General features: G+C 45.5%; 1 protein-coding gene across 1 annotated transcript in view; it reads right to left on the reverse strand.

The window, feature by feature from the left end:
* The window catches only part of LOC124616627 (peptidyl-alpha-hydroxyglycine alpha-amidating lyase 2-like), a 184,607-nt gene that overhangs the window by 81,481 nt on the left and 76,681 nt on the right, over positions 1-26,445 (reverse strand). Inside the window, exon 4 of the mRNA XM_047144952.1 lies at positions 21,907-22,114. Coding sequence (XP_047000908.1) covers positions 21,907-22,114 — 208 coding nt within the window. The remainder of the gene's footprint in view (positions 1-21,906; positions 22,115-26,445) is intronic.

Consider the following 26,445-nt stretch of genomic DNA (forward strand, 5'->3'; position numbering starts at 1 on the left):
AACACTAGAGATCTGAGAAGCTAGTGTACAATTTCTCACGACCTCAATCAGCACATCTTCTACTACTAGTGTTTGTGTTCCCTCTCAATCAGTCATCGCCTATAACTCAGTGGATATATTGCATAGCCTCCGATATGGTATCGAGGCAGAATTCTCTACAAATACTATAGAATTATCTATCTGGGGCTGTGTGGGAGTCGCAAATACTGCTTACATACCATGTTCCTTAGCCGAATCGCTTTCAAAATGTGGTAATTTTATCACGAGGTTGCATCGTGGGCTACATGTTGGTCTGATAATACACATTCCTACGATCACTGTCACGGTGATCCGGAAAATATCACCTCTTTCAGAGATAATGTCATTCGTAAACCGGGTTTAGCTTTTAACATGGATACTTGTGTGCACCCATAGAACTAAGATCGCTTGTGACAGTAACACACAGTAGTTCTACCGATCGGGTTTTTTTTTAAACATCTGGCCGATTACGTCTCTCTTTCTAAGGCACAGTGGTGGCACTCGCAAAAACAAAAACCGAAGAGACATGCCCACCCATCGTTGATTTTCGGTATTATTTTGTATCGTGTGGAATCATTTATTGATCAAGAATTATACGTAGTAGTAGTGGTGTGTGCGTGATATGTTCGCATTTGAGCATTAGGCTTATAATGTACACTACTGGCCATTAAAATTGCTACACCAAGAAGAAACGCAGATGATAAACGGGTATTCATTGGACAAATATATTATACTACAACTGACATGTGATTACATTTTCACCCAATTTGGGTGCATAGATCCTGTGAAATCAGTACCCAGAACAACCACCTCTGGCCGTAATAACGGCCTTGATACGCCTGGGCATTGAGTCAAACAGAGTCTGGATGGCGTGTACAAGTACAGCTGCCCATGCAGCTTCAACACGATACCACAGTTCATCAAGAGTAGTGACAGGCATATTGTGACGAGCCAGTTGCTCGGCTACCATTCACCAGACTTTTCAATTGGTGAGAGATCTGGAGAAGGTGCTGGCCAGGGCAGCAGTCGAACATTTTCTGTATCCAGACAGGCCCGCACAGGACCTGCAACATGAGGTCGTGCACTATCCTGCTGAAATGTATTGTTTCGCAGGGATCGAATGAAGGCTAGAGCCACGGGTCGTAACACATCTGAAATGTAACGTCCACTGTTCAAAGTGCAGTCAATTCGACCAAGAGATGACCGAGACGTGTAACCAATGGCACCCCATACCATCACGCTGGGTGATACGCCAGTATGGTGATGACGAATACACGCTTCCAATGAGAGTTCAATGCGATGTCGCCAAAGACGGATGCGACCATCATGATGCTGTAAACAGAACCTGGATTCATCCGAAAAAATGACGTTTTGCCATTCGTGCACACAGGTTCGTCGTTGAGTGCACCATCGTGGGCTCTCCTGTCCGTAATGCAGCGTCAAGGGTAACCGCAGCCATGGTCTCCGAGCTGATAGTCCATGCTGCTACAAACGTCGTCGAACTGTTCGTGCAGATGGTTGTTGTCTTGCAAACGTCCCCGTCTGTTGACTCAGGGATCGAGACGTGGCTGCACGATCCGTTACAGCCATGCGGTAAGATGGCTGTCATCTCGACTGCTAGTGATTCGAGGCCGTTGGGATCCAGCACGGCGTACCGTATTACCCTCCTGAACCCACCGATTCCATATTCTGCTAACAGTCATTGGATCTCGACCAACGCGAGCAGCAATGTCGCGATACGATAAACTGCAATCGCGATAGGCTACAATCCGACCTTTGTCAAAGTCGGAAACATGATGGTACCTATTTCTCCTCCTTACACGAGGCATCGCAACAACGTTTCATCAGGCAACGCCGGCCAACTGCTCTTTATGTATGAGAAATCGGTTGGAAACTTTCCTCATGTCAGCACGTTGTAGGTGTCGCCACCGGCGCCAACCTTGTGTGAATGCTCTGAAAAGCTAATCATTTGGATATCACAGCATCTTCTTTCTGTCGGTTAAATTTCGCGTCCGTAGCACGTCATCTTCGTGATCTAGCAATTTTAATGGGCAGTAGTGTATGTGTTTGTGTTCCGGCATGTGTGATGGAAAAGACTTTGTCCAGTCGTAAGGAAGGTACAGATATTTCCATTTCCAGAGCCACAACCTTCAGCAGGGTGTATTTCCGATACTTTGCTCATTGTCGAATGCCGTTCAATTGAGACTGCTATCGTAACATTTAATTGTAAATATAATGATAAAACATATATGTGACTGGTTTTCTAGAATGATTCTGTGTAATCATGGTCTGTGGTGGTAATGATTCACGTTTACTGTTAACGGCAGGAACCATCGAAATGCAGAGCCCTGTTGGAGTGTAGAAATGTATGTGAGTTAACTTTGCCGTCGTCTAGACGACCGATTAGCGATGTAATACATAGTATGGGTTGGGTGGCTTTCGTGATCAAGTGGAAATTTAAGAAGATTATGTATGGAGGTGCGTTTGCACTGGACCGTTACTCCCTCCCATGTAAATTGTTCGATTGACTGCTTCTGCACATTTCGGGCTTTTATTTAGTTGAGTGAAGATCGGTTTTGGCGTGTGCATCGTGCATGTGGAAGACACATTTGCCTGTTCTCTAGACATGGGAAAGACCTTAGTTGGCTTGTAAATTATAGGGATGATTTGGAATCTGTTATATCACCAATATCGGTATTCGAGAATGGAAATATCAGTTTCCTCTATGTTATATCCTAGCCAGTAATCCCATCCTCGTCGCCAAAAAAGTGTTATATCCTAGCCAGTAATGCCACCCGAGCCCGCTGCCAAAAGGTTGGCAGCATCAAAGTCCGGACGCCGTCCGCATAAGCAGCGCCAGCGATGCAGGAAATCGTCGCAAGTCTGCGCGCGCCACCGCTGGCTTCTGGCTTCTTAAGCGCTGGAGTCGCGAGCGCTAGGACAGTTCTGTATTCGCCGCTCAGTTGTATGCTCACCACCGAATTGTGTACTTCCTAGTCAGTTGTGTGTTCATCGCAGCAGAGTTGTTGTTTATCGTCAGCCGACGCTGACCTAGCTGCTCCGACTCGAACTAGACAGACTACTGTGTTTCTGTATCTTCGTTAATAAAGATAAGTACCGACTTTTATTTAATCAGAGTGTTTGGGTTTTCATCTTTCTGTTCACTGTTCCAGCGGACCTGTCGGCCCGCTATTAAAAGTGTGGCGGTGACTTCGTAAGCCGTTTCTACAGCGAATTGCTTGTCGCTACGAACGCCGCCACAAAACTGGCGACGAAGACTTCCGAACTCGTGTGCAGGGCTGGTTCAACTTGTTTCTGGTTATACTAATTATAGCGATAAAATTTTGGGGGCTGGTTTAATTTGTGTTCACTATGCCTGCCGAATTACAACAGTTGATCTTGTTACAGAGTCAGCAAATACAAAGACTGGTGGAAGCAATCGCCAAACAAGCGGCTAATCCTCCAACACAAAAGGAACAAGCACAGGCAGCACCACCTTTCCGTGCTTTTGATGCATCAAGAGAAGAATGGCGAGAATATTTCGCGCAGTTGCAGGCGCACATGACAGTCTACAAAATCACGGGTACTGAGCGGCAGCTTTATTTAATTTCCACTGCAGGCGTGGAAGTCTATTGACTACTTTGTAAGTTGTTCCCGGAATCCAAGCCAGAAGCTTTAGACTATGACGTTGTTGTTAACAAGCTTGCTGAGTATTTCGAGTCGCGAGTTCATGTGGCAGCAGCCAGATTCAAGTTCTTCAGATTAAAGAAACTGCCACATCAATCTAATAAACAGTGGTTAACAGATTTACGGGGACTCACCCGTCAGTGCCGATTTAATTGTGTGTGTGGAGCTTCCTACAGTGATGTCATGTTACGAGACGCTATTACTCAAAACATTGTAGATTCTCGTATTCGTGCTGCTATCTTAAAGTTGCCTGACCCGTCATTAGGGACTGTGATGAACATCATTGAAGCCCAAGATACTTTTGACTATGCTGAGTGTGAGTTAGATCAGCCATGTATTTCTCAAATTGCCTGTGCTAAGCAAGTTATGTCACGCCCGCGGCCCCACCGGCAGAGTCAGACTGTAAACACTAGCCGGCCGCGTCATGTTAAACACATCCGTCAGCCGCGTGTGCAAAATGATAGAGTTAAGTCTTGCCCTAAGTGTGTTCTTGCTCATCCTCGTGAACGTTGCCCGTTAAGAAACGCGGTTTGTCACTTTTGTCAAAGGAAAGGACACATCCAGACTGTTTGTTTGCGTAAACGCAAGAACAATTCTAGTGCTGCCCAGCCCATGGATATTTATGTTCTTCAAAGCCAGCCCGCCCAGAAGGTCGCGTTTAAAGACTCTTCCACGGTTCGTGTAGGTAATAAACTTGTTCGCAATAAGCCACCCACCCAGCCCTCTGCTATGCGACCCAAGCGTAATTCAAACGCTGTAAACCGTAATGTACAGACTGCAAGTGAAGCGGGAGTTGTTCCACCCGCCCAACCCACGAGTTGTCGTAAGCAGCGAACACGCGCTAAACGCGCTGATTTTGTGTCTTCCGCCTCCACTGCACCGATCCAGAGACAGTGTAATAAACTATTTGTGAAGCTACGCATCCAGGATAAGACCTTCAATTTTCAATTAGACACTGGTGCGTCTGTGACTCTCATAAATAGTGCTACGTATGCGGCTATCGGCCGCCCTAAACTTTCAGCGGCAAAACATTCTTTGGCTACTTATAGTGGAGCACAAATTCCTGCTTTAGGTGTATGTAGCGTGCCAGCCACATTCCGTGGCAATACAAAAACAGTTTCATTCACAGTGCTCCGCGCTACAGACAGTGTAAACATTTTCGGATTAGACTGTTTTGACTTGTTTGGCCTGTCTATCCAAGGCAATGTGTTGCAAATTAATTCTGTTGTTGTTCCTCAAGACAGCATAACCGATTTGTGTAAACGATAAAGTGACATATTTAAAGACGAACTAGGTTGTGCTGCGAACTTTGCCGCTCATATTACGTTAAAAGATAATGCTCAGCCTCGATTTTTTCGTGATGGTCCAGTGCCTCACGCCCTCCAGGCAATTGTAGCAGATGAACTTCGTCGTTGGCAAAACAACGGTGTTATTCAACCCGTTTCAGCGAGCCAGTGGGCTTCTCCCTTAGTTATTATAAAGAAACCGTCTGGAAAGTTACGTTTGTGTGCTGATTTTAAGACGACAGTTAATCCTCAGACTGTCATTGACTCTTTTCCTTTGCGTAGACCGGACGAGCTGATGGATAAGTTAGGGGAAGCTCGTTTCTTTTCCAAAATTGATCTCCGTGAAGCATATTTGCAATTGCCCCTCGACGAGCAATCACAGCAGTATTTTGTCATAAACACGTCGTTGGGGTTGTTCCGTTTTCTGCGTTTGCCTTTTGGTTGTGCGTCAGCTCCAGCTGTTTTTCAGCGTTTTTTGTCACAACTTCTGGCTAATGTGCCATCGTGTTGCAACTATTTAGACGATATTGTTGTGTCCGATCGGACGCCTGCTGAACATTTCCGTAATTTGGAGTGTTTGTTTACAGTGTTGTCTCAGGCAGGCCTACGTTGCAACATCGATAAATGTTCATTTTTCCTTACGGAGATGGAGTATCTGGGACATGTTATTAATGCTCAAGGCATTCATCCCTCCCAGTCACATTTAGCAGCTATTCGTGATTTGCCCGCCCCTCGCAATCTGCATGAATTGCAAGCAGTTCTTGGCAAATTGACATATTATATTAGGTTTATACCTAATGCATCACAGATTGCTGCACCGTTGCATCGTCTCCGCCGTAAGAATGTTCCGTTTGTGTGGTCAGCTGATTGCCAATCAGCCTTTCAGCAGCTTAAAGAGGCTTTATTGAATGATCGTTGTCTGGTCCATTACGACCCTAACAAGCCTCTGGTGTTAGCTTGTGATGCCTCTTCTTTCGGCCTCGGTGCTGTGTTGTCTCACCGAGTCGGTAACACCGAACGTCCTATTGCGTTCGCATCTAAATTGCTAAACAAAGCTCAGTGTAATTATAGCCAATTGGACAAGGAAGCGTTGGCTATTGTGTTCGGTGTCACAAAATTCCATCACTACCTCTATGGTAGACCATTCTACTTAGTAACAGATCACAAGCCCCTGACGTCACTGTTTCATCCGTCTAAACCAGTTCCTCAGCTGACAGCTCAGAGACTACAACGTTGGGCTCTTTTGTTATCACAATACCAGTATGAGATACTGTATCGCCCTACAGCTCAGCATGCAAACGCTGACGCGCTTTCTAGATTGCCGATTGCTGCGGATGATATCTTCGATTCCTCTGACGACTCTTGCCATCAGATTGACGCCGATGAGCATCAATCCCTCCGGGATTTTCCGATTGATTATCGTCAGGTGGCACGTGAGACAGCTACGGATCCTCATCTGAGTTTACTATTGCGTTTTGTTCAACGTGGTTGGCCGTCCAAGGCAAAGGACATATCGGATCCTGTGGTTCGTCGCTATTATCCGCAACGTCATCTGTTGTCTGTTTCGCACGGAGTTTTGCTGTTACGCACCGAGAATGACCAGCTTCGTGTAGTGGTTCCCCAAGTGCTCCAATCCAAGGTCCTCGACTTGTTGCATCAAGGTCATTGGGGAGTGGTCCGCACCAAGCAGCTTGCCCGCCGTCATTGTACATGGATCGGCATTGATAAGCAGATTACGCAGATGTCTACAGATTGTTCGACGTGTGCCGAACACCAAGCTGCTCCGCCTCAACGCTATTTTGAGTGGGCACGCCCTGCCGGTCCCTGGCAGCGAGTACATATTGATTTCGCTGGTCCATATTGGAATTCTCGTTGGCTCATTGTGATAGATGCATTTAGTAATTTTCCGTTTGTTGTGCCCATGCAGTCTATAACGTCTGCACAAACTATACAGGCGTTGACTTCAATTTTTTGTATTGAGGGTCTTCCAGAAGTTTTAGTGTCTGACAATGGTCCACAATTTACCTCTGCTGAATTTGAAAGTTTTTGTTCTGCCAATGGCATTCGCCATGTTCTTACTCCGCCGTTCCACCCTCAATCGAATGGTGCAGCGGAACGCTTTGTACGCACATTCAAGGATCATATGGACCGCCTTCGTGCTACGCACTCTCGTCAGCAGGCCCTCATCACGTTCCTGTCGTCGTACCGGACCACGCCACGCGACGGCCCTTCGCCTGCAGAGCTTCTCCACGGCCGTCGTCATCGCACCCTACTACGGTTGTTGCACCCCCCGGATCGACCCGCCGCTTCTGAGCATCGCACGCGTTTTCAGCGCAACGACGCCGTTTTTTCAGAGTTTATCACGGTCGCCGTCGTTGGGAACGTGGTACCGTGATAAGTGTCCAGGGTCGCGGTTTTTATACTGTTCAAGGTGCTACTGGGGTGCACAGGAGGCATCAGAACCAGTTGCGCCGCGCTGGCCGCCCGGATTCTGCCGCTCGTTCTTTGTCCACAGATTTGGTCCGCGGCGGGTTCCAGCCGCGCCTTCCGACTTCGCTGCCGCCCCCAGGGCAGCAGCAGCAGCCGTCGCCGCTACCACGCCGACAGCCCGTCCCGTTGATGCCTCCCGCGCAGCTTCATCCGGGAGCGCCCCCGGTGGTCGCTCCGGCGCCTGCGGTCCCTCTTCAGTCGCCACCGCCTTCGGAGCTGATGGACGTCGACCCCTCAGCCGGGCCGCCTTCCCAATCGGTGGCTGTGCAGCCTGTCCTGCAGCCGCTTTCCTTGGGCACCCCCAAGGCGTCTGACACCGCAGCGCCTTGTCTGGCGCCCACTCAGCAGCCGTCGACGCAGCGTCAGGAGACGCTGCCTCTCTTCGTGGGTCCCGACGCCTCGTCGCGTCCAGTACCAGAAGCTGCGCCCGTGGTCACAGGCGTGCACCCTGACCTCGGTTTTCAGTCGGTGTTTCCCGAGGCCCCGCGCAGCCAATGCTGGGGTGCGGACCGGGGACTGCCACCGACAACAGTCTCCGCCCCGGTCTCGTCCGCTACGCCTGCGGCCAGACCCCTCCCCCGCCGTCGACGCTCGCCACGTCATTATTCAACGACGGTGCGGCGATTTGGGGGGGAGGAGTGTTATATCCTAGCCAGTAATGCCACCTGAGCCCGCTGCCAAAATGTTGGCAGCATCAAAGTCCGGACGCCGTCCGCATAAGCAGCGCCAGCGATACAGGAAATCGCCGCAAGTCTGCGCGCGCCATCGCTGGCTTCTGGCTTCTTAAGCGCTGGAGTCGCGAGCGCTAGGACAGTTCTGTATTCGCCGCTCAGTTGTATACTCGCCACCGAATTGTGTACTTGCTAGTCAGTTGTGTGTTCATCGCAGCAGAGTTGTTGTTTATCGTCAGCCGACGCTGACCTAGCCGCTCCGACTCGAACTAGACAGACTACTGTGTTTCTGTATCTTCGTTAATAAAGATAAGTACCGACTTTTATTTAATCAGAGTGTTTGGGTTTTCATCTTTCTGTTCACTGTTCCAGCGGACCGGTCGGCCCCCTATTAAAAGTGTGGCGGTGACTTCGTAAGCCGTTTCTACAGCGAATTGCTTGTCGCTACGAACGCCGCCACAAAACTCTATTTGTTTCTAGTTACTCAGTGGTTTACAGCGCCATGCACCTTGCTAACTTTGGGATTTGTAGAGAAATAATTCTCAGTCTATATCTTGGGAATTATGTTGCGCTAGCGATCGGTAGGATGCTGCCTAGTGCTTTATATCAAGAAGTAAAGCGAAAATGTTATAATATTATAGAGAACCATGTTAAAACACATGTGTTCTTGTAATCCCCATGTCTGGAGATGTGCTTAGAAAAGCGAACAAGCAAGAAAGCAGGTTCAGAGCAGAAACAGTAACGTGTTTGTGCTCAGGGGAAACGATCCCGAATGTGTAGAAGAGGTCTGAGAGTGACTTTGGTCCGCTGAGGTGATTTTGTACGGTGGAGGTTATGAATTGTATGTTTACTAGATCAACACAGTATGCGGTGATATACTGCTGGGATGGAGATGGGTTTCACGCTCTAATATTCAAGCTCCTGTCCTTGGTGGGAGAGCAGTGTAATTGAGTAAGTGTCTTTCCATATTTGACGATATATATGGGACTTTGCGAGGTTTAGTTGTCATTGTAATATGGTGATCAGTGTAAAATAGTTTATTGCCGCTGAATGTCATGTCTGTAGAAAGAAACAAAAGGTTGACGGTGCTTCCCTAGGGCTGAGGAGCATCGTGACATAGCCGGTGTGAGTGTAATCATATGACAAATTTTTCGGGTGCTGTACAGATATAAAAGATAACTGCACTGTTGTGTAAGGTGTTTATGTATTATACTGAAACGTTACTGTGACTTACATAGCGTAAAATGTGTATATATTGCATTGTAAAGTTACTATGGTTTGTGTTGTGGTATGACTAGAGAGGATAGCAGTGTGTCCTATCATGAGGGATGTTATAGATTTAGCACATTGATAACCGCAAGAGATTTTTTACGTGAAAAATTATGTGCACTATAGATAGTGAGATTCATTCCAGAAGCACAGACGTCAAGAGGAGACATTACCTGTACATTGATCGATGTCAGACTGTAGCAGCAATCGTAATATTTAATTGTAGTCACACTGGTAAATATCTTCCTGGCTTCCAATATTCTTGTGAGTCTCATATGTATTTGATGATCTGTAGGCAACTTTGCGGGTTTAACTGTCAATGCAATTTAGTGATCTGTGCAAAATATACTCCTGGAAATGGAAAAAAGAACACATTGACACCGTTGTGTCAGACCCACCATACTTGCTCCGGACACTGCGAGAGGGCTGTACAAGCAATGATCACACGCACGGCACAGCGGACACACCAGGAACCGCGGTGTTGGCTGTCGAATGGCGCTAGCTGCGCAGCATTTGTGCACCGCCGCCGTCAGTGTCAGCCAGTTTGCCGTGGCATACGGAGCTCTATCGCAGTCTTTAACACTGGTAGCAAGCCGCGACAGCGTGGACGTGAACCGTATGTGCAGTTGACGGACTTTGAGCGAGGGCGTATAGTGGGCATGCGAGAGGCCGGGTGGACGTACCGCCGAATTGCTCAACACGTGGGGCGTGAGGTCTCCACAGTACATCGATGTTGTCGCCAGTGGTCGGCGGAAGGTGCACGTGCCCGTCGACCTGGGACCGGACCGCAGCGACGCACGGATGCACGCCAAGACCGTAGGATCCTACGCAGTGCCGTAGGGGACCGCACCGCCACTTCCCAGCAAATTAGGGACACTGTTGCTCCTGGGGTATCGGCGAGGACCATTCGCAACCGTCTCCATGAAGCTGGGCTACGGTCCCGCACACCGTTAGGCCGTCTTCCGCTCACGCCCCAACATCGTGCAGCCCGCCTCCAGTGGTGTCGCGACAGGCGTGAATGGAGGGACGAATGGAGACGTGTCGTCTTCAGCGATGAGAGTCGCTTCTGCCTTGGTGCCAATGATGGTCGTATGCGTGTTTGGCGCCGTGCAGGTGAGCGCCACAATCAGGACTGCATACGACCGAGGCACACAGGGCCAACACCCGGCATCATGGTGTGGGGAGCGATCTCCTACACTGGCCGTGCATCACTGGTGATCGTCGAGGGGACACTGAATAGTGCACGGTACATCCAAACCGTCATCGAACCCATCGTTCTACCATTCCTAGACCGGCAAGGGAACTTGCTGTTCCAACAGGACAATGCACGTCCGCATGTATCCCGTGCCACCCAACGTGCTCTAGAAGGTGTAAGTCAACTACCCTGGCCAGCAAGATCTCCGGATCTGTCCCCCATTGAGCATGTTTGGGACTGGATGAAGCGTCGTCTCACGCGGTCTGCACGTCCAGCACGAACGCTGGTCCAACTGAGGCGCCAGGTGGAAATGGCATGGCAAGCCGTTCCACGGGACTACATCCAGCATCTCTACGATCGTCTCCATGGGAGAACAGCAGCCTGCATTGCTGCGGAAGGTGGATATACACTGTACTAGTGCCGACATTGTGCATGCTCTGTTGCCTGTGTCTATGTGCCTGTGGTTCTGTCAGTGTGATCATGTGGTGTATCTGACCCCAGGAATGTGTCAATAAAGTTTCCCCTTCCTGGGACAATGAATTCACGGTGTTCTTATTTCAATTTCCAGGAGTGTACTTTTACCGCTGAAAGTTCCGTCTGGAGAAAGAAAGAAAAGGTGGATAGTGCTTCGATACCAGCGTCTTCAGTAATTCGGCGGGTAAACTCGATAAGAGCCAATCATAATGCTCGATTCATTCAAATCTATTGTGCTGGTATATAGAAGTCTCTACATAACGGTGAGGACATTTGCGTATGTTGAGAGCAGAAAGGGTAGTACATGATGGAGTGGGTTATTCACCGTTATTTTGTGAACAGGTTCCGTTAGGGTAAGAATTTTCGTGCATACAAGCTGAGACAGCAAGAAAGTGAGCGTTAACTATTTCTGGGTGGCTATACAATTTCCTCTGTCATCAATGGTAAAGACATGTGCTGTCCAGAGGTGTCTCGCATATGAGACCAGCGTGAGTGTGCTTTGGAGTTCTGTGTCAGTATAACACTGACTGTATACTCGAAAATAGAACCAACTTTCACCTGCATCCAGCTGCGACACGCAGCTGTGATGGTGCGTGCAATCCTGGAGGGTCTGTGCTCCAGTGCAGCGCGTCAGCACCAGTGCCTAGGTGAACATGTATTTCCCGAGGAATTTCTCAGGTGTCAAGTATAAAAGCGGTGCCACCGTGTCATACATGCAGGACCTTAATGGGCGTATGTGTGTGGTTTGACAGCTGATGGCCACGTCACTTTGCGGGGGCTGCCATTAACATCCTGTCCAGTCTAGTGGACAGGGGGTGGCGGAGGGTGCTTGCGCACGTTGATTGCACGTCTGTTGCATTATTTTGCGAGCAGATCTGTAGGCTGAGCTGTGCATTATTTGGACAGTTTACGATTTCGTGTTGGCACATCACTGCGCTGCATTATTTAGGAGGAGTTTCCATGTCTGCAGACTATGTATTGTGACCCCAAGCATATCAGGGCGGGTGTTTTGTGTCAGTGTGATAAATATACTCCATCCGTAAATAAATTGTTCCAAAATAAATAAAGCACACTCCATCCTTTCTCCAGCAGCCCAGCATAGGCTGAGGAAGTGGTGGCGGTCGGGTGACTTTGGTTAGTGGAGGTGAGTTTTGTTTCCTGCAATTTTGTTAGGTTAGTAGAGAAGCCCCAAATAACCGTTCTTTACTGCACTAGTTCCTAGCATGAGGTGGCGGTTGGATAACATAGGTTAGTGGAGGTAGTCCAAGTGTCCCTTCTTTCGCGCCATTTTCCTAGCTTAGTAGAGATATGCGAATTGACTTTTCTTAACTACAAAAATTGAAACTTGGTGCCAGTTCCTAGGAAGAGGTGGCGGTCGTGTGACTTGGGTTAGTGGGGGTAGCGAAAGTGAAATATTTCCCCGCAATTTTCTTAGGTTAGTAGAGATAACCGTGTTGTGATGCATTATCATGTTGGAATTTGACTTCCTGCCGTTTTTCTGGGGGAGGGGAGGGGAGGGGGTGTTAGGTTAGTGGATGTAGCCCAACTAACGTATCTTCCACCAAAATCAAACTTCCAGCCAGGGGGGTGTGGCACTTGCATCATCACAGCCGCCATCTTGAATGTCGTCATGCACTGAGCAATGAGCACGTTAGTACATGTTTGTGCATGTTAGTACATGTTAGTGTACATTAGTACACGTTAGCCCGACAACATAGGTTGGTATGGGACTGTGGCTGTCGGTTGAGGTTCATGGTGGAGACTTCAACTATTTCCTTCCAAGTCCAGGTGCCCATGGCACTCGCGAAAATTCATCCCAAGTCTACAGTAGCACTCTCTGGTGGTGTCAATATGTACTAGGCCTTGTGGTGAATACACTGTTTGCCGCCATCTTGGATAACGGTACTTGTGTCATCACCTGACGTCATGGCCGCCATCTTGGACCACTGCGCCCTCTGGTGGTGGCACTGTGTACTAGGTCAGTTTCAGTGCAGACCTCATGGCGAACACACTGTTTCCCGCCATCTTACGTCACAGATGAGAGTGCCCTCTGGTAGTGGTTCTGTGTACTAGGTCAGTTGGAGTCCAGACCTCGTGGTGAACTCACTTGGATGGCTGTGCTGCATGAAATTGTTTAAATAAAGACTGGTGCATGCAAAATAAAGATTTATGTCCAGCACTGGTCGAGTCATTTTCCCACGAATCCTTAGGAGGAGGTGGCGGTCGGGTGACTTAGGTTAGTCCAAGTGTCCTTTGTTTAACGCCATTTTCATGGATTATTAGAGGAATGAGAACTGACCTTTCTTTACAGCCAAAATTCAAACCTGGCGCCAGTTCATAGGAAGAAGTGGTGGTCGGATGACTTAGGTTAGTGGAGGTAGCCCAGGTGACCTATCTTCCCGCGATTTTCTTAGGTTAGTAGTGATAACCAAGGTGTGATGCATTATCCTGTTGCAATTTGAACTTTGCGCTATTTTTCTGGGGGAGGGGGGCGTGGAACTTTCCTAGCAAAAGCCGCCATCTTGGATAACGGTTCTTGCGTTATCAGCTGACGTCATGCTCGCCATCTTTGATGACGTCATGCGCTGTTGCCAAGTCCACACGCCGCCATCTTGGATGACGTCATCGCCGCCATCTTGGATATCGGTATGTTGTGCGAGAATCCCCCCTGTACCAATACTCCTGTGGCTGCACGAAAAGAATTATTCAACATGGTGGCTTTGCTGTCAGAGTTCCTCCGGGCCATAATCCGTAGGTAGCGGTCATCCACTGCAGTAGCAGCCCTTGGGCTGCCTGAGCGGTGCATGTCATCGACAGTTCCTCTCTCTCTGTTATCTCCTCCATGTCCGAACAACATTGCTTTGGTTCACTCCAAGACGCCTGGACACTTCCCTTGCTTAGAGCCCTTCCTGACACAACGTAACAATGCCGACGTGATCGAACAGCGGTATTGACCGTCTAGGCATGGTTGAACTACAGACAACACGAGCCGTATACCTCCTTCCTGGTGGAATGACTGGAACTGATTGGCTGTCGGACCTTCTCCATCTAATAGACGCTGCTCATGCATTGTTATTTACATCTTTGGCCGTGTTTAGTGACATCTCTGAACAGTCAAAGGAACTGTGTCTGTGATACAATAAACACAGTCTACGTCTATCTTCAGGAGTTCTGGGAACTGAGACGACGCAATACTTTTTTTGGTGCTCTTCATGGATATGCAGCCAGTTTTCATCGTTCGCGACGTTCCAACTGGCCACCATCTTCACGTGAGATTGCATGGGCACAATCACACCGGGACTGAGGTAACAAAAGATACGGCAGCTCCTTTATACCCCCGGAACAGGCCGCTGCGTGTATGCACGAGGAGCACAATAACTGCCCTCTACGAAGCGAAGAATTGCAGCGCTGCCGGCGGTAGAAATTAACAATAGCGGTGAACAGTAGCAACAAGATGCAGCAGGACGAAAACCAGATAGTTATTGATTCAGGATTGCACATCTTTCTCAAAGCAAAACCTTTATTTGTATTAATAATGTCATCAGATGATCATATCTCGATGGATTCCTTAAGTACACAATCCCAGTAACGGGGAGACGGAGCAACAACCTGCTTCTCTTTAAATGACACATTATGCCCTTCATTGAGACACTGTTCAGCGGTGGCAGATTTTTCACGCTGAAGCAAACGTGTGTGACGTTGGTACTCCATACAGCGGTCATGAACTGTGCGAATAATTTCTCCAGTATAAGCCTTTCCGCAAAGGCATGGAATTTTATATACTCCATTCTTCCTCGATCCCAAATCGTCCTTAACTGATCCAAGAAGAGCTCTAGTTTTGGCCAAAGGCAAGAGGACCCCCTTACTATCGTATTTCCCGAGGATTGTTGAAATTTCCGAAGAATTACTCCCCGCAAAGATAAAAAAGTATTGATTTACAAGTGTCCTTTGTTGGTTCACCTGGTGGTCCAAATTCGAAAGCACAAACAATGTGATTCCCAGTATATCCATTTTGCCTGTAAACAACCTTAAGGTAATCCAGTTTGTGTGTCAAATGATCAGAACTGAAATAGCATAAACCTATTTGATCAGTGTACGTAAATCTCCCATGCGTTGATGCGGTGGATAACAACTGGTTGTGGAAATAACGGTCCGTATACATAGGTTTACTGTATACACTGTGTACGAAAGTCCCATTTTTTGTCTGTGTGATAAAAACATCCAAAACAGGTAATTTGTCGTCTTTTTCAATTTCCATCGAAACTTTGATGCGTGGATAAACGCAGTTAAAATGATCCAAAAGTCGAATACGAACCGTTACCTCCATGCTACTACTTGTCATCCACCACATCAACACATGGGTATTCTACGTACACTAGGCAAGAGAACCTACACTATTTCGGGTTCTGATATTTGACGCGGGGGCTGGATTGTCTTAAGGTTGTTTTCAGGCCAAAATGGGTGTACCGATCATCACATTGTTCATGCTTTCCAATTTGGACCATCATCTGAATCAGTTGCTTTTTAGCCTTTGCGGGGTATATTCTTTGAAAATTTCAAGAATCCTTGGAAAATACGATATTAAAAGGGCGCTTTTGCCTTTGGTCAAAACTAGAGCTCTTCCTGGATCTGTTAAAGACGATTCGAGATTCAAGAAGGCTGGAGTATAAAAAACTCCCTGCCATTGCGGGAAGGCTTATATTGGACAGACTGTCCGCACGGTTTATGACCGGTGTATGGAGCGTCAACATGTTTGCCCCGTCCTGAAAAATCTACCGCCGCTGAACATTATCTCAATACAGTCGTTTAAAAAGACGCAAATTATTGCAGCGGTCTGCTCCCGGTGTAGAGAAGCCACCGTATCTGATGTTACCTCAGTCCCGGCGTGATGGTGCACCTTCAGTTTCACCTGAAGATGGTGGGCAGTTGGACCGTCGAAATATCGTATCGTCAGGACGATGAAATAGGGCTACACACACGTGAAGAGCATCAACATTAAAGGACGCTGTGACACGTATGCAGTTCTATTTACTGTCATTAATAACTGTCAGTGACAAGTATCAAATGGTTAAGGTTACAGTGAAGATGCTACTCAGCACAGCGCAAAAGATTCATTAAAAAGTTATAACCCAAAGACAAGGCGAAATAGTAAGAAATATTTTGGTAGAAAAGCAAACAAATCTAGACGTACATAATATATTTACAACCAGCGAAATAGCTGGGAAACATCAAAGAATATTAGAAAGAAAAATTTATGTATACATAAAAGAGTTTTATAAAGTTAACTATCGGAAACTGTATACCATTCTGTAGGAGAAGACATTACCATTCTATCTGATTAAAGAATGAAACGGATTTACTTAGATACATAGATCAGTACTGTGTGAAAGGTGGATTATAAGAAAAAACACGTATCTAGGTGTACGACAAGTATGCAGCACGTCCACCATACATATTAATTTTGTAATAGACGCTGTTTTGGGACATTAACTACAGGAGATTAATAACTACACACAGGGCACGAAATAATAAATATGTAGTTACAGTTGTGCTACTCGCTGGCTGGAAAGAGTCCTTACAGAAATCATCTCATGAACTCTGCCCGATGCCTGTGGGGCATGACCTCGCTATTTCGACCAAGAATAAAATCATCTTACTCATAAAACCTATTACATTTAGCACAGTAACAGAAAAAAATTAATAGTAACAGTAAACTTATTCTACACACTAGAATACACCTTACCATTTCCAGTAGAAGCGAAAACTGTGAACAAAGTAGCAAGAGTTAATTACTTTAATGGTACGCTTAAATAAAAAAAAGTAAGAATAGAATTGTGCAAAATCTTGGCGAATTCTATTCTAGAGTATGTAAGTGGCATACGACTTTAAGGAAAGAGAAAGACAGTAGATTAAATGCGGCAGAAGTCATGTTTTCAGATAGACACTTGGCTGTACGAGAAAAGGCAGGAAAATAAATGTAGAAATAAGGATAGAGTTGCAAAGAATGAGGCATCAGTACACCTTGCTAGTTCCTAAAAAGAAATGGTTGTCTACTCCAAGAGACAAATGACAGTGGAATGACCATAGGAAAGATGGGAAGACCAAAAGCATAAAAATAAGTCGCAACAGGCCTATATTCTAATGCCCACAGGCAGAAGAAGAATCTTTATCGGACGGTTGACTAGTGAAGAAGCATACTTTAAATGTTACCTGACGACTGTAAGCGTGATAGTACGATAACAACTATACATCTAGTTTACGTATTTGAGAATAAATGGACTGACAAGGCAACTAATACTGCGCAAAATCAGCGATGAATGAAATATTTGGAAAACACCGACAAGAAGAAGGCACATGATAATAGAACATGTTTTAAGGCATCAGGGAGTGATTTCCATGGTGCTAGAGGCAGTGAAGGGGACGATACAGGTTGAATGCATCGAACACCAGTCGTGGTAGCTGGCTGTAAGTATGACTCTGAGATGAAGAGGCTGGCTCAAGAGAGGAAGACGTTGCGGGCGGGCGGAAGATGTGGGAAAAAAGCAAAGCTTTAGATGGAATCTAACTGTAATTAAACAAGCAAAGACATAAGGTGTAGCTTTGGAAGAGACCTTTCCTGAATTATTATTACGCATTAACTCTCAACAATTTTATCCGAAAAAAGATTTAAGAAGAGGAAGAAGAAGAAGAGAAAGAAGAAGGGATTATGGAGATGAGCTGTAAAAGTAAAATAAGTTACTGTGATTATAAAATTGCAAGTGGTCACACTCCTCCTGACGTCATTTTATATATTAATCCCAAATGTAACCAGAGCAGGTACTTTTCGTGAGCGACTGCACGCAGAAAGGTGAAATGTTCGAGACTGGAAAGTAGAGAAACCAGTATGGAAATTTTGCCTGTGCAGGTCAATATTGATTTAGTTTTCCGTCGCGAGTAGTTGTTTCAGCATATTATGTGTTACTTTTAGTGGATTTGCTGTTTATATACCTGTTTGTTAATTTTTGAAAGGGTAACAATTTTTAAAGGAAGTAAAGACTAACAACAATTTTTACAAGTGGGAATGACAGTTTTCAATCAATAAATTGTAGTTCATATTTGAACAAGTATCTAAAGGCTCCCGCTAATTAGGAAGGTAAGATATGCAGGTCTTATGACTGTTTCTACAGTTTTTGTTAATGAAAGTTAGGCCAATGAAATATTTTTGGGAATAAGACAATAAAATATTTGTAGTTACCCTACATAAACTAACTACTGTGCTGGAGTGACAATGTAGCAGGATATACTTTTCTACATGTCAGCTGCAACAACAAAACGTTTATTACTTGCACTCTCTCACACACAAAACAGAAGTTACGACAGGTATTGTGAAGAATCACAAATATCTACTGCAGGCAGTGGTAACCAGAATAGAGTGAGCATCAAATCATGCTTCAGACAAGGCTGCAGTTTATCACAAACGTTTTGTAATATCTACATAAATAAGATCCTTTTGGAATGGACAAATGCCATACTATTTTACTCTCTTCATCTTAAAATCCAGCCGCGCGGGATTAGCCGAGCGGTCTCGGGCGCTGCAGTCATGGACTGTGCGGCTGGTCCCGGCGGAGGTTCGAGTCCTCCCTCGGGCATCGATGTGCGTGTTCGTCCTTAGGATAATTTAGGTTAAGTAGTGTGTAAGCTTAGGGACTGATGACCTTAGCAGTTAAGTCCCATAAGATTTCACACCATTTGAACATTTGAATTTAAAATCCAGACTATATAGTGACGTTGCAATCAGCAGGTGCCGAGCAAGTATTGCTAACAGTGAGAATAATTTGCAAAGAGCAGCATATTAACTGCAAAGATTCTCTGCTTTAATCAGTTCGCAGGACAACACAAACGCGGAGGCGTTTATTGTATGATAAAAACAAAATTAGGTCGAAAACTTTGATAAATGGGAAAATAGCAGCGGGAGTAAGAAATTTTAAATATTGGAATACTACATAGTATCACATGAAGACAAAACTGATTTTCGGCATAAGGCAGAGAAATTTAGCTTAATGAACGGTGCTATGAGACGAACCTTAGAAAGAAAAGTAAGAAAAGTGATACTTCTGAAATTTTACAAAACACTATCACTCTCAGTTTTGATGTAAGGGAGTGAAACTTTCATAGCAACGAAAAGGGCACACTAAGAATCGAGAGTGCAGAAATGAGGTTTCTCAGGCAGTACCGGGATACGCAACAAAAGAACGAAACAGAAATACAATAAATTAGAGCAGGATTAAGATTAATGTCTATCAATGAAAGAAATTGAGGAATACAGAAGGAAATGGAAAGAGCACATCAGTAGGATGGGGAGTGACAGACTATCAAAATGCTAGGCAAATACAAAGCAAGAGGATGAAGAAACAAATGGAGTCACAAAACCAGATGGAAAGACTCGGATTAACAAGCAAAACCTAGTACAGGCAGGAGATGATGATGAAATTCTATATTTAAATTTCGCGCCACTCGATTATAAATACGCCAGAAAACATCAGCAGTAATAGTAACATTTGACCCGTTCATATAGACAGTGATACGCGTTTCATCTAGAGACAGTACTACATCTGAGTACTATGCAAAATCCACTGAGCCAAATGTGTTTCAAAATAGAGCAACTACTTGTAAAAACAAACAGAGATATCGAAAACTACAAGTTGCTGTAGCCACCGACTCAGAGTGACCACTCTCATAACCGGCGGCGCCACACGCACTCAGCAGGCAGCGGGCCGAAGGCATTCCCTCCTCCACCATGTCATGTCACGTGGCGCGATCTCGTGGTCTCCAAGCGGCATAAAGCTGCCGCACTCTGACACCAACACTGTGCTGTATTCATTCCTGCATGCTTAATAACTACATGACAGTTGTCGTTCTGTTGACAACCTACGCTGCGAGCTAGGACTCTGTTTGAAGTTTGTCTCAAGCTGAATTTCTCGTAGCAATAAGACGTACTTGGGCCTTACATAGGACCCATTCTCTGTGAAACCCCAGCCAACCAGGAACTGTTGCTGTCTACCGAAATCTTAACCCAAGCAGAGCTTGTAACTTAAAATAAATACACTACTGGCCACTAAAATTGCTACACCAAAAAGAAATGCAGATGATAAATGGGTATTCGTTGTACAAATATGTTATACTAGAACTGACATGTGATTACATTTTCACTGAATTTGGTTGCATAGATCCTGAGAAATCAGTACCCAGAACAAGCACCTCTGGCCGTAATAACGGCCTGTATACGCCTGGGCATTGAGTCAAACAGAGCTTGGATGGCGTGTACAGGTACAGTTGCCCATGCAGCTTCAACACGATACCACAGTTCATCAAGAGTAGTGACTGGGGTATTGTGACGAGCCAGTTGCTCGGCCACCATAGACCAGACGTTTTCAATTGGTGGGAGATCTGGAGAATGTCCTGGCCAGGGCAGCAGTCGAACGTGTTCTGTATCCAGAAAGGCCGCACAGGACCTGCAACATGCGATCGAGCATTATCCTGCTGAAATGTAGGGTTTCGCAGGGATCGAATGAAGGGTAGAGCTACGGGTCGTAATACATCTGAAATTTAACGTCCACTGTTCAAAGTGCCGTCAGTGCGACAAGAGGTGACCGAGACGTGTAACCAATAGCACCCCATACTATCACGCACGGTGATAACGCCATTATGGCGATGATGAATACACGCTTCCAATGTGCGTTCACTGCGATGTCGCCAAACAGGGGTGCGAAAATCATGATGCTGTAAACAGAACCTGGATTCATCCGAAAAAATGACGTTTTGCCATTCGTGCACCCAGGTTCGTCGCTGAGTATACCACCGCAGGCGCTCCTGTCTGTGATGCAGCGTCAAGGGTAACCGCAGCCATGGTCTCCGAGCTGATAGTCCATGCTGTTGCAAACGTCGTCGAACTGTTCGTGCAGATGGTTGTTGTCTTGCAAACATCCCCAACTGTTGACTCAGGTATCGAGACGTGGCTGACGATCCGTTACAGCCATGCGGATAAGATGCCTGTCATCTCGACTGTTACTGATACGAGGCCGTTGGGATCCAGCACGGCGTTCCGTATTACCCTCCTGAACCCATCGATTCCATATTCTGCGAACAGTCATTGGATCTCGACCAACGCGAGCAGCAATGTCGCGACACGATAAACTGCAATCGCGATAGGCTACAATCCGACCTTTATCAAAGTCGGAATCGTGATGTTACGCATTGCTCCTCCTTACACGAGGCATCACAACAACGTTTCACCATGCAACACCGGTCAACGGCTCTTTGTGTATGAGAAATCGGTTGGAAACTTTCCTCATGTCAGCATGTCGTAGGTGTCGCCACCGGCGCCAACCTTGTGTGAATGCTCTGAAAAGCTAATCATTTGCATATCACAGCATCTTCTTCCCGTCGGTTAAATTTCGCGTCTGTAGCACGTGATATTCGTGGTGTAGCAATTTTAATGGCCAGTAGTGTAGAACAGAAACACAGTTCCAACATGTGTCACAGTCGTTACCTGCATGTAGAAATTTGACCAGTACTTGTTGTTCCTGTTTGTAGAAATGGTTACAAGTGTTAAAGAGCAGTTATGTTGAGACGGAATTTGCAGAGAGGTAAACAAATAGCAAATCCACTGGATATGTTACATATTGAAATCTGTAATGGTCAAAGAACAATACATCAGTATCGTATTACACAAGTACATGGCACATTGCCAATACTAGTTTCTCCAGTGTTCCTCTTTTGCAGGCAGATAAGTGTGAGGCTACAATGTCCCAAAAGATGATATTATATGGAGAATTACCATCGAAGCGAGGCAGCTGGTTAAGATATCGGCCCTGCGAGTTGATCACCACGATGCGCGAATTGCAGTAGCCGTCCGCGATAAAGACCTCAGCCGAGGGCTCCGGTGCCACCGCCACGGCTGTGGGCTGGCACAGGTGGTAGTGACCCACCCCGGGCTCGAACCGAGTACCAACCTCTATGATCGGTTCCGGGGAGCCCGGTGCGAACTGCAATAAAACATTTGTACATACTCACACACGCACACACACACACACACACACACACACACACACACACACACACACACACAAAATTGTACATACTCACACACACACACACACACACACACACACACACACACACACACACACACACACAATACGATCTATTATTACAATGGTTTCCATATCTACATCTACATCTACATGATTACTCTGCAATTCACATTTAAGTGCTTGGCAGAGGGTTCATCGAACCACAATCATACTATCTCCCTACCATTCGACTCCTGAACAGCGCGCGGGAAAAACGAACACGTAAGCCTTTCTGTTCGAGCTCTGATTTCTCTTATTTTATTTTGATGATCATTCCTACCTATGTAGGTTGGGGTCAACAAAATATTTTCGCATTCGGAAGAGAAAGTTGGTGAGTGAAATTTCGTTAACAGATCTCGCCGCGACGAAAAACGCCTTTGCTTCAATGACTTCCATCCCAACTCGCGTATCATATCTGCCACACTCTCTCCCCTATTACATGATAATACAAAACGAGCTGCCCTTTTTTGCACCTTTTCGATGTCCTCCGTCAATCCCACCTGGGCCGGCCGAAGTGGCCGTGCGGTTAAAGGCGCTGCAGTCTGGAACCGCAAGACCGCTACGGTCGCAGGTTCGAATCCTGCCTCGGGCATGGATGTTTGTGATGTCCTTAGGTTAGTTAGGTTTAACTAGTTCTAAGTTCTAGGGGACTAATGACCTCAGCAGTTGAGTCCCATAGTGCTCAGAGCCATTTGAACCATTTTTGAATCCCACTTGGTAAGGATCCCACACCGCGCAACGATATTCTAACAGAGGACGAACGAGTGTAGTGTAAGCTGTCTCTTTAGTGGACTTCTTGTATCTTCTAAGTGTCCTGCCAATGAAACGCAACCTTTGGCTCGCCTTCCCCACAATATTTTCTATGTGGTCTTTCCAACTGAAGTTGTTCGTAATTTTTACACCCAGGTACTTGTTGAATTGACAGCCTTGAGAATTGTACTATTTATCGAGTAATCGAATTCCAACGGATTTCTTTTGGAACTCATGTGCATGACCTCACACTTTTCGTTATTTAGCGTCAACTGCCACCTGCCACATCATACAGCAATCTTTTCTAAATCGCTTTGCAACTGCTACTGGTCTTCGGATGACCTTACTAGACGGTAAATTACAGCATCATCTACGAACAACCTAAGAGAACTGCCCAGACTGTCACCCAGGTCATTTATATAGATCAGGAACAGCAGAGGTCCCGGGACGCTTCCCTGGGGAACACCGATATCACTTCAGTTTTACTCGATGATTTGGCGTCTATTACTACGAACTGCGCCCTTCCTGACAGGAAATCACGAGTCCAGTCGCACAACTGAGACGATACCCCATAGGCCCGCAGCTTGATTAGAAGTCGCTTGTGAGGAACGGTGTCAAAAGCTTTCCGGAAATCTAGAAATACGGAATCAAATTGAGATCCCCTGTCGATAGAGGCCATTACTTCGTGCGAATAAAGAGCTAGCTGCGTTTCACAAGAACGATGTTTTCTGAAACCATGCTGATTACGTATCAATAGATCGTTCCTTTCGTGGTGATTCATAATGTTTGAATACAGTATATGGTCCAAAACCCTACTGCAAACCGACGTCAATGATATAGGTCTGTAGTTCGATGGATTATCCTGCTACCCTTCTTAACCACTGGTGCGACCTGCGCAATTTTCCAATCAGTAGGTAAAGATCTATCGGTGAGCGAGTGGTTGTATATGATTGCTAAGTAGGGAGCTATTGTATCAGCGTAATCTGAAAGGAACCTAATCGGTATACAATCTGGACCTGAAGACTCGCCCGTATCAAGCGATTTGAGTTGCTTCGCAACCCCTAAGATATCTACTTCTAAGAAACTCATGCTAGCAGCTGTTCGTGTTTCAAATTCTGGAATATTCCATTCGTCTTCCCTGGTGAAGGAATTTCGGAAAACTGCGTTCAATAACTCCGCTTTAGCGGCACAGTCGTCGGTAACAGTACCATCGGCACTGCGCAGCGAAGGTATTCACTGCGTCTTGCCGCTTGTGTACTTACATACGACCAGAATTTCTTCGGATTTTCTACCAAATGGGAAACCAAAACAAGCTGTAGTTCAAACAGTTATGAGTCGAATGCGATCAGCGAGTGATTAAACTAACAAACTGGAATTTCGAATTAATATTTGGGGTTAAAACTCTCATCCTGAATGTCCAGACTAAGGTTTTCCGTAGTTTGCCTACATTGCTTAAGGCGTATCGCGAGATGGTTCCTTTGAACATGGTACACCTGATTTCCTAACCTGGTGTTGTCCTCTTGGGCTCTATCACTAATGGCCTCATAGTCGATGGGACGTTAAATCTTAATCTCCCACCTTTTTTGGAATGTCATGCAACTTGTGTAGAGCGCATAACACATGACTGGGTCAGGGCCGCATTTAAGCACAGGCTGTCCAGGTTGCAGTCTACTGGCCCATACCACAGACACTTAAAATGTAAAACGTCCTAGTTACACTACTGTGGTGCGGGCCCCTTATAACCTCAAACGGTGTAGTTGTAATCGTTTTGTAGCTATGTGCTTATTCTGCTGATACGAATTATGTCAACTTTCACCTCTCATAACCCTCACTCCCTAACATCAAATTCCCATTCGCACCCAGTTATCCATGTGGTAGTTCAGTTGGCAAAACCGTTAAGACTTTTAAGAGAATGGTTAATGGGATTTTAGCAGTCTGAAACGAGTTAGATTCCGCGGAAAGCTTATTATTTTCACAGTTCGTTTCATCCAAACCAGGAACCATGGTGACATTTTCTTGCATCGAAATTGCTTTAAGAATGTAACTGTCGCATATTACCAGAAACAGCATTCCAAAAAGTCATTTTCAAAACCGAGGTTGACCAAAAACGTGCCTTGAAGCTCCATACTGGAAGGCGGGCTCAACATTTTGGCTTTTCTCAGTACTGAAATTCATATTTTAAGACAACTAAGCTACTAAGATATTGTAAGTAGCGCAAAACAGTTAGCTAATAATTTACAATATTAGTCGACATCCACAAGGTTCAATTTTATGTCAGCTGTTGTTTCTTACATAGGCTATTGATCTTCCATGTTTTTTTAACTGAGATACTGTTTTGGCTGAACTTGTTGTTTTTTTAATATACAGGAACTAAAACCGTTACATTCAATGCTAATTAATGCTCTAAAAAAGATACATTTCCAAAACCCGTTATTTCAGCAAAACTGTCAAATCGTATTTAGAATACGTTTTAAACATTATATTAATTTCTCTTATTTAGCTTTCTGTATTTTTTTTTCCAGATTGGTATGGCTGGGACTTTGGCACAAATGCACATTACTGACAATTACAGTGCGATTCACGTAAGACGTAACACCCCTTTGATTTCGTGAAGGGTTACACGTACCGAAACGCCGTTTTCGGCAAATGTTAGAGCGTCGAGGGGCTTGTATGTTTTTGTTTGGTTGATGTTTTTAGCCCTGGTATCATATTGAAGTAAAAACATTGTTTGAATGAAACTGTATACTTTTTACAACTGCATTCGATATCTCCTGAGAAGACAGTTACAGTGATATAGCGTTTGTTAATGTTCACGTGGAAACCTGTCGTAAAAGAATTCGATAAATGTCCTAGAGTGCGAGAGCACGGTGACCGGAAACGGAATTTGCGGTGCAAAATCTTCCAAGCAGGCGTCTCGGATCCGGCTGCGTAGTTGTATACCCTACGGAAGGCCTGCGCTACGGGAATAAAGCTTTATTTCCCCTTGAACCAATTTACGACTTAGATGCAGGATCACTTACGATTGTTGGATATGGAAATAACACAGGCTAGAATCTAGCTTATCACAAATGGCTTAGGAATACTATTTCACATTTGTATATCCTCCCAGTTTTACACGAGCTGAAACAGAGAAATCAAATGTCCATTCTTCAGTAATAAATAGGTGTTACACTCTGCAAAAAGCAACTACTGAATTACATATCTAAATGTTAGAAGGAAGATTTGACCTGTCTTTTCCTATATGTGGCTGTGTGCTTTTTAGTAGAAAAATACATGCTGTCGGATAGCTGTCTCTAGCTACATTGCTCTAAATTATATCATACGGGATACATTCGTTGAACCACATATTTTATAAAAAATAGTTTGGTGACCAATTACAGAAGAAATACTCGGATGCTACCTGTGCGGCTTTCGACGGGACAGATCAACAACTGACCAGATCTTCATTATAAGGCAAATAGTGGAAAAGTGCTTTGAATATTATGTGGATGTAC

Source organism: Schistocerca americana, chromosome 5, assembly GCF_021461395.2.
Source record: "Schistocerca americana isolate TAMUIC-IGC-003095 chromosome 5, iqSchAmer2.1, whole genome shotgun sequence".
Classification (NCBI taxonomy): Eukaryota; Metazoa; Arthropoda; class Insecta; order Orthoptera; family Acrididae; genus Schistocerca; species Schistocerca americana.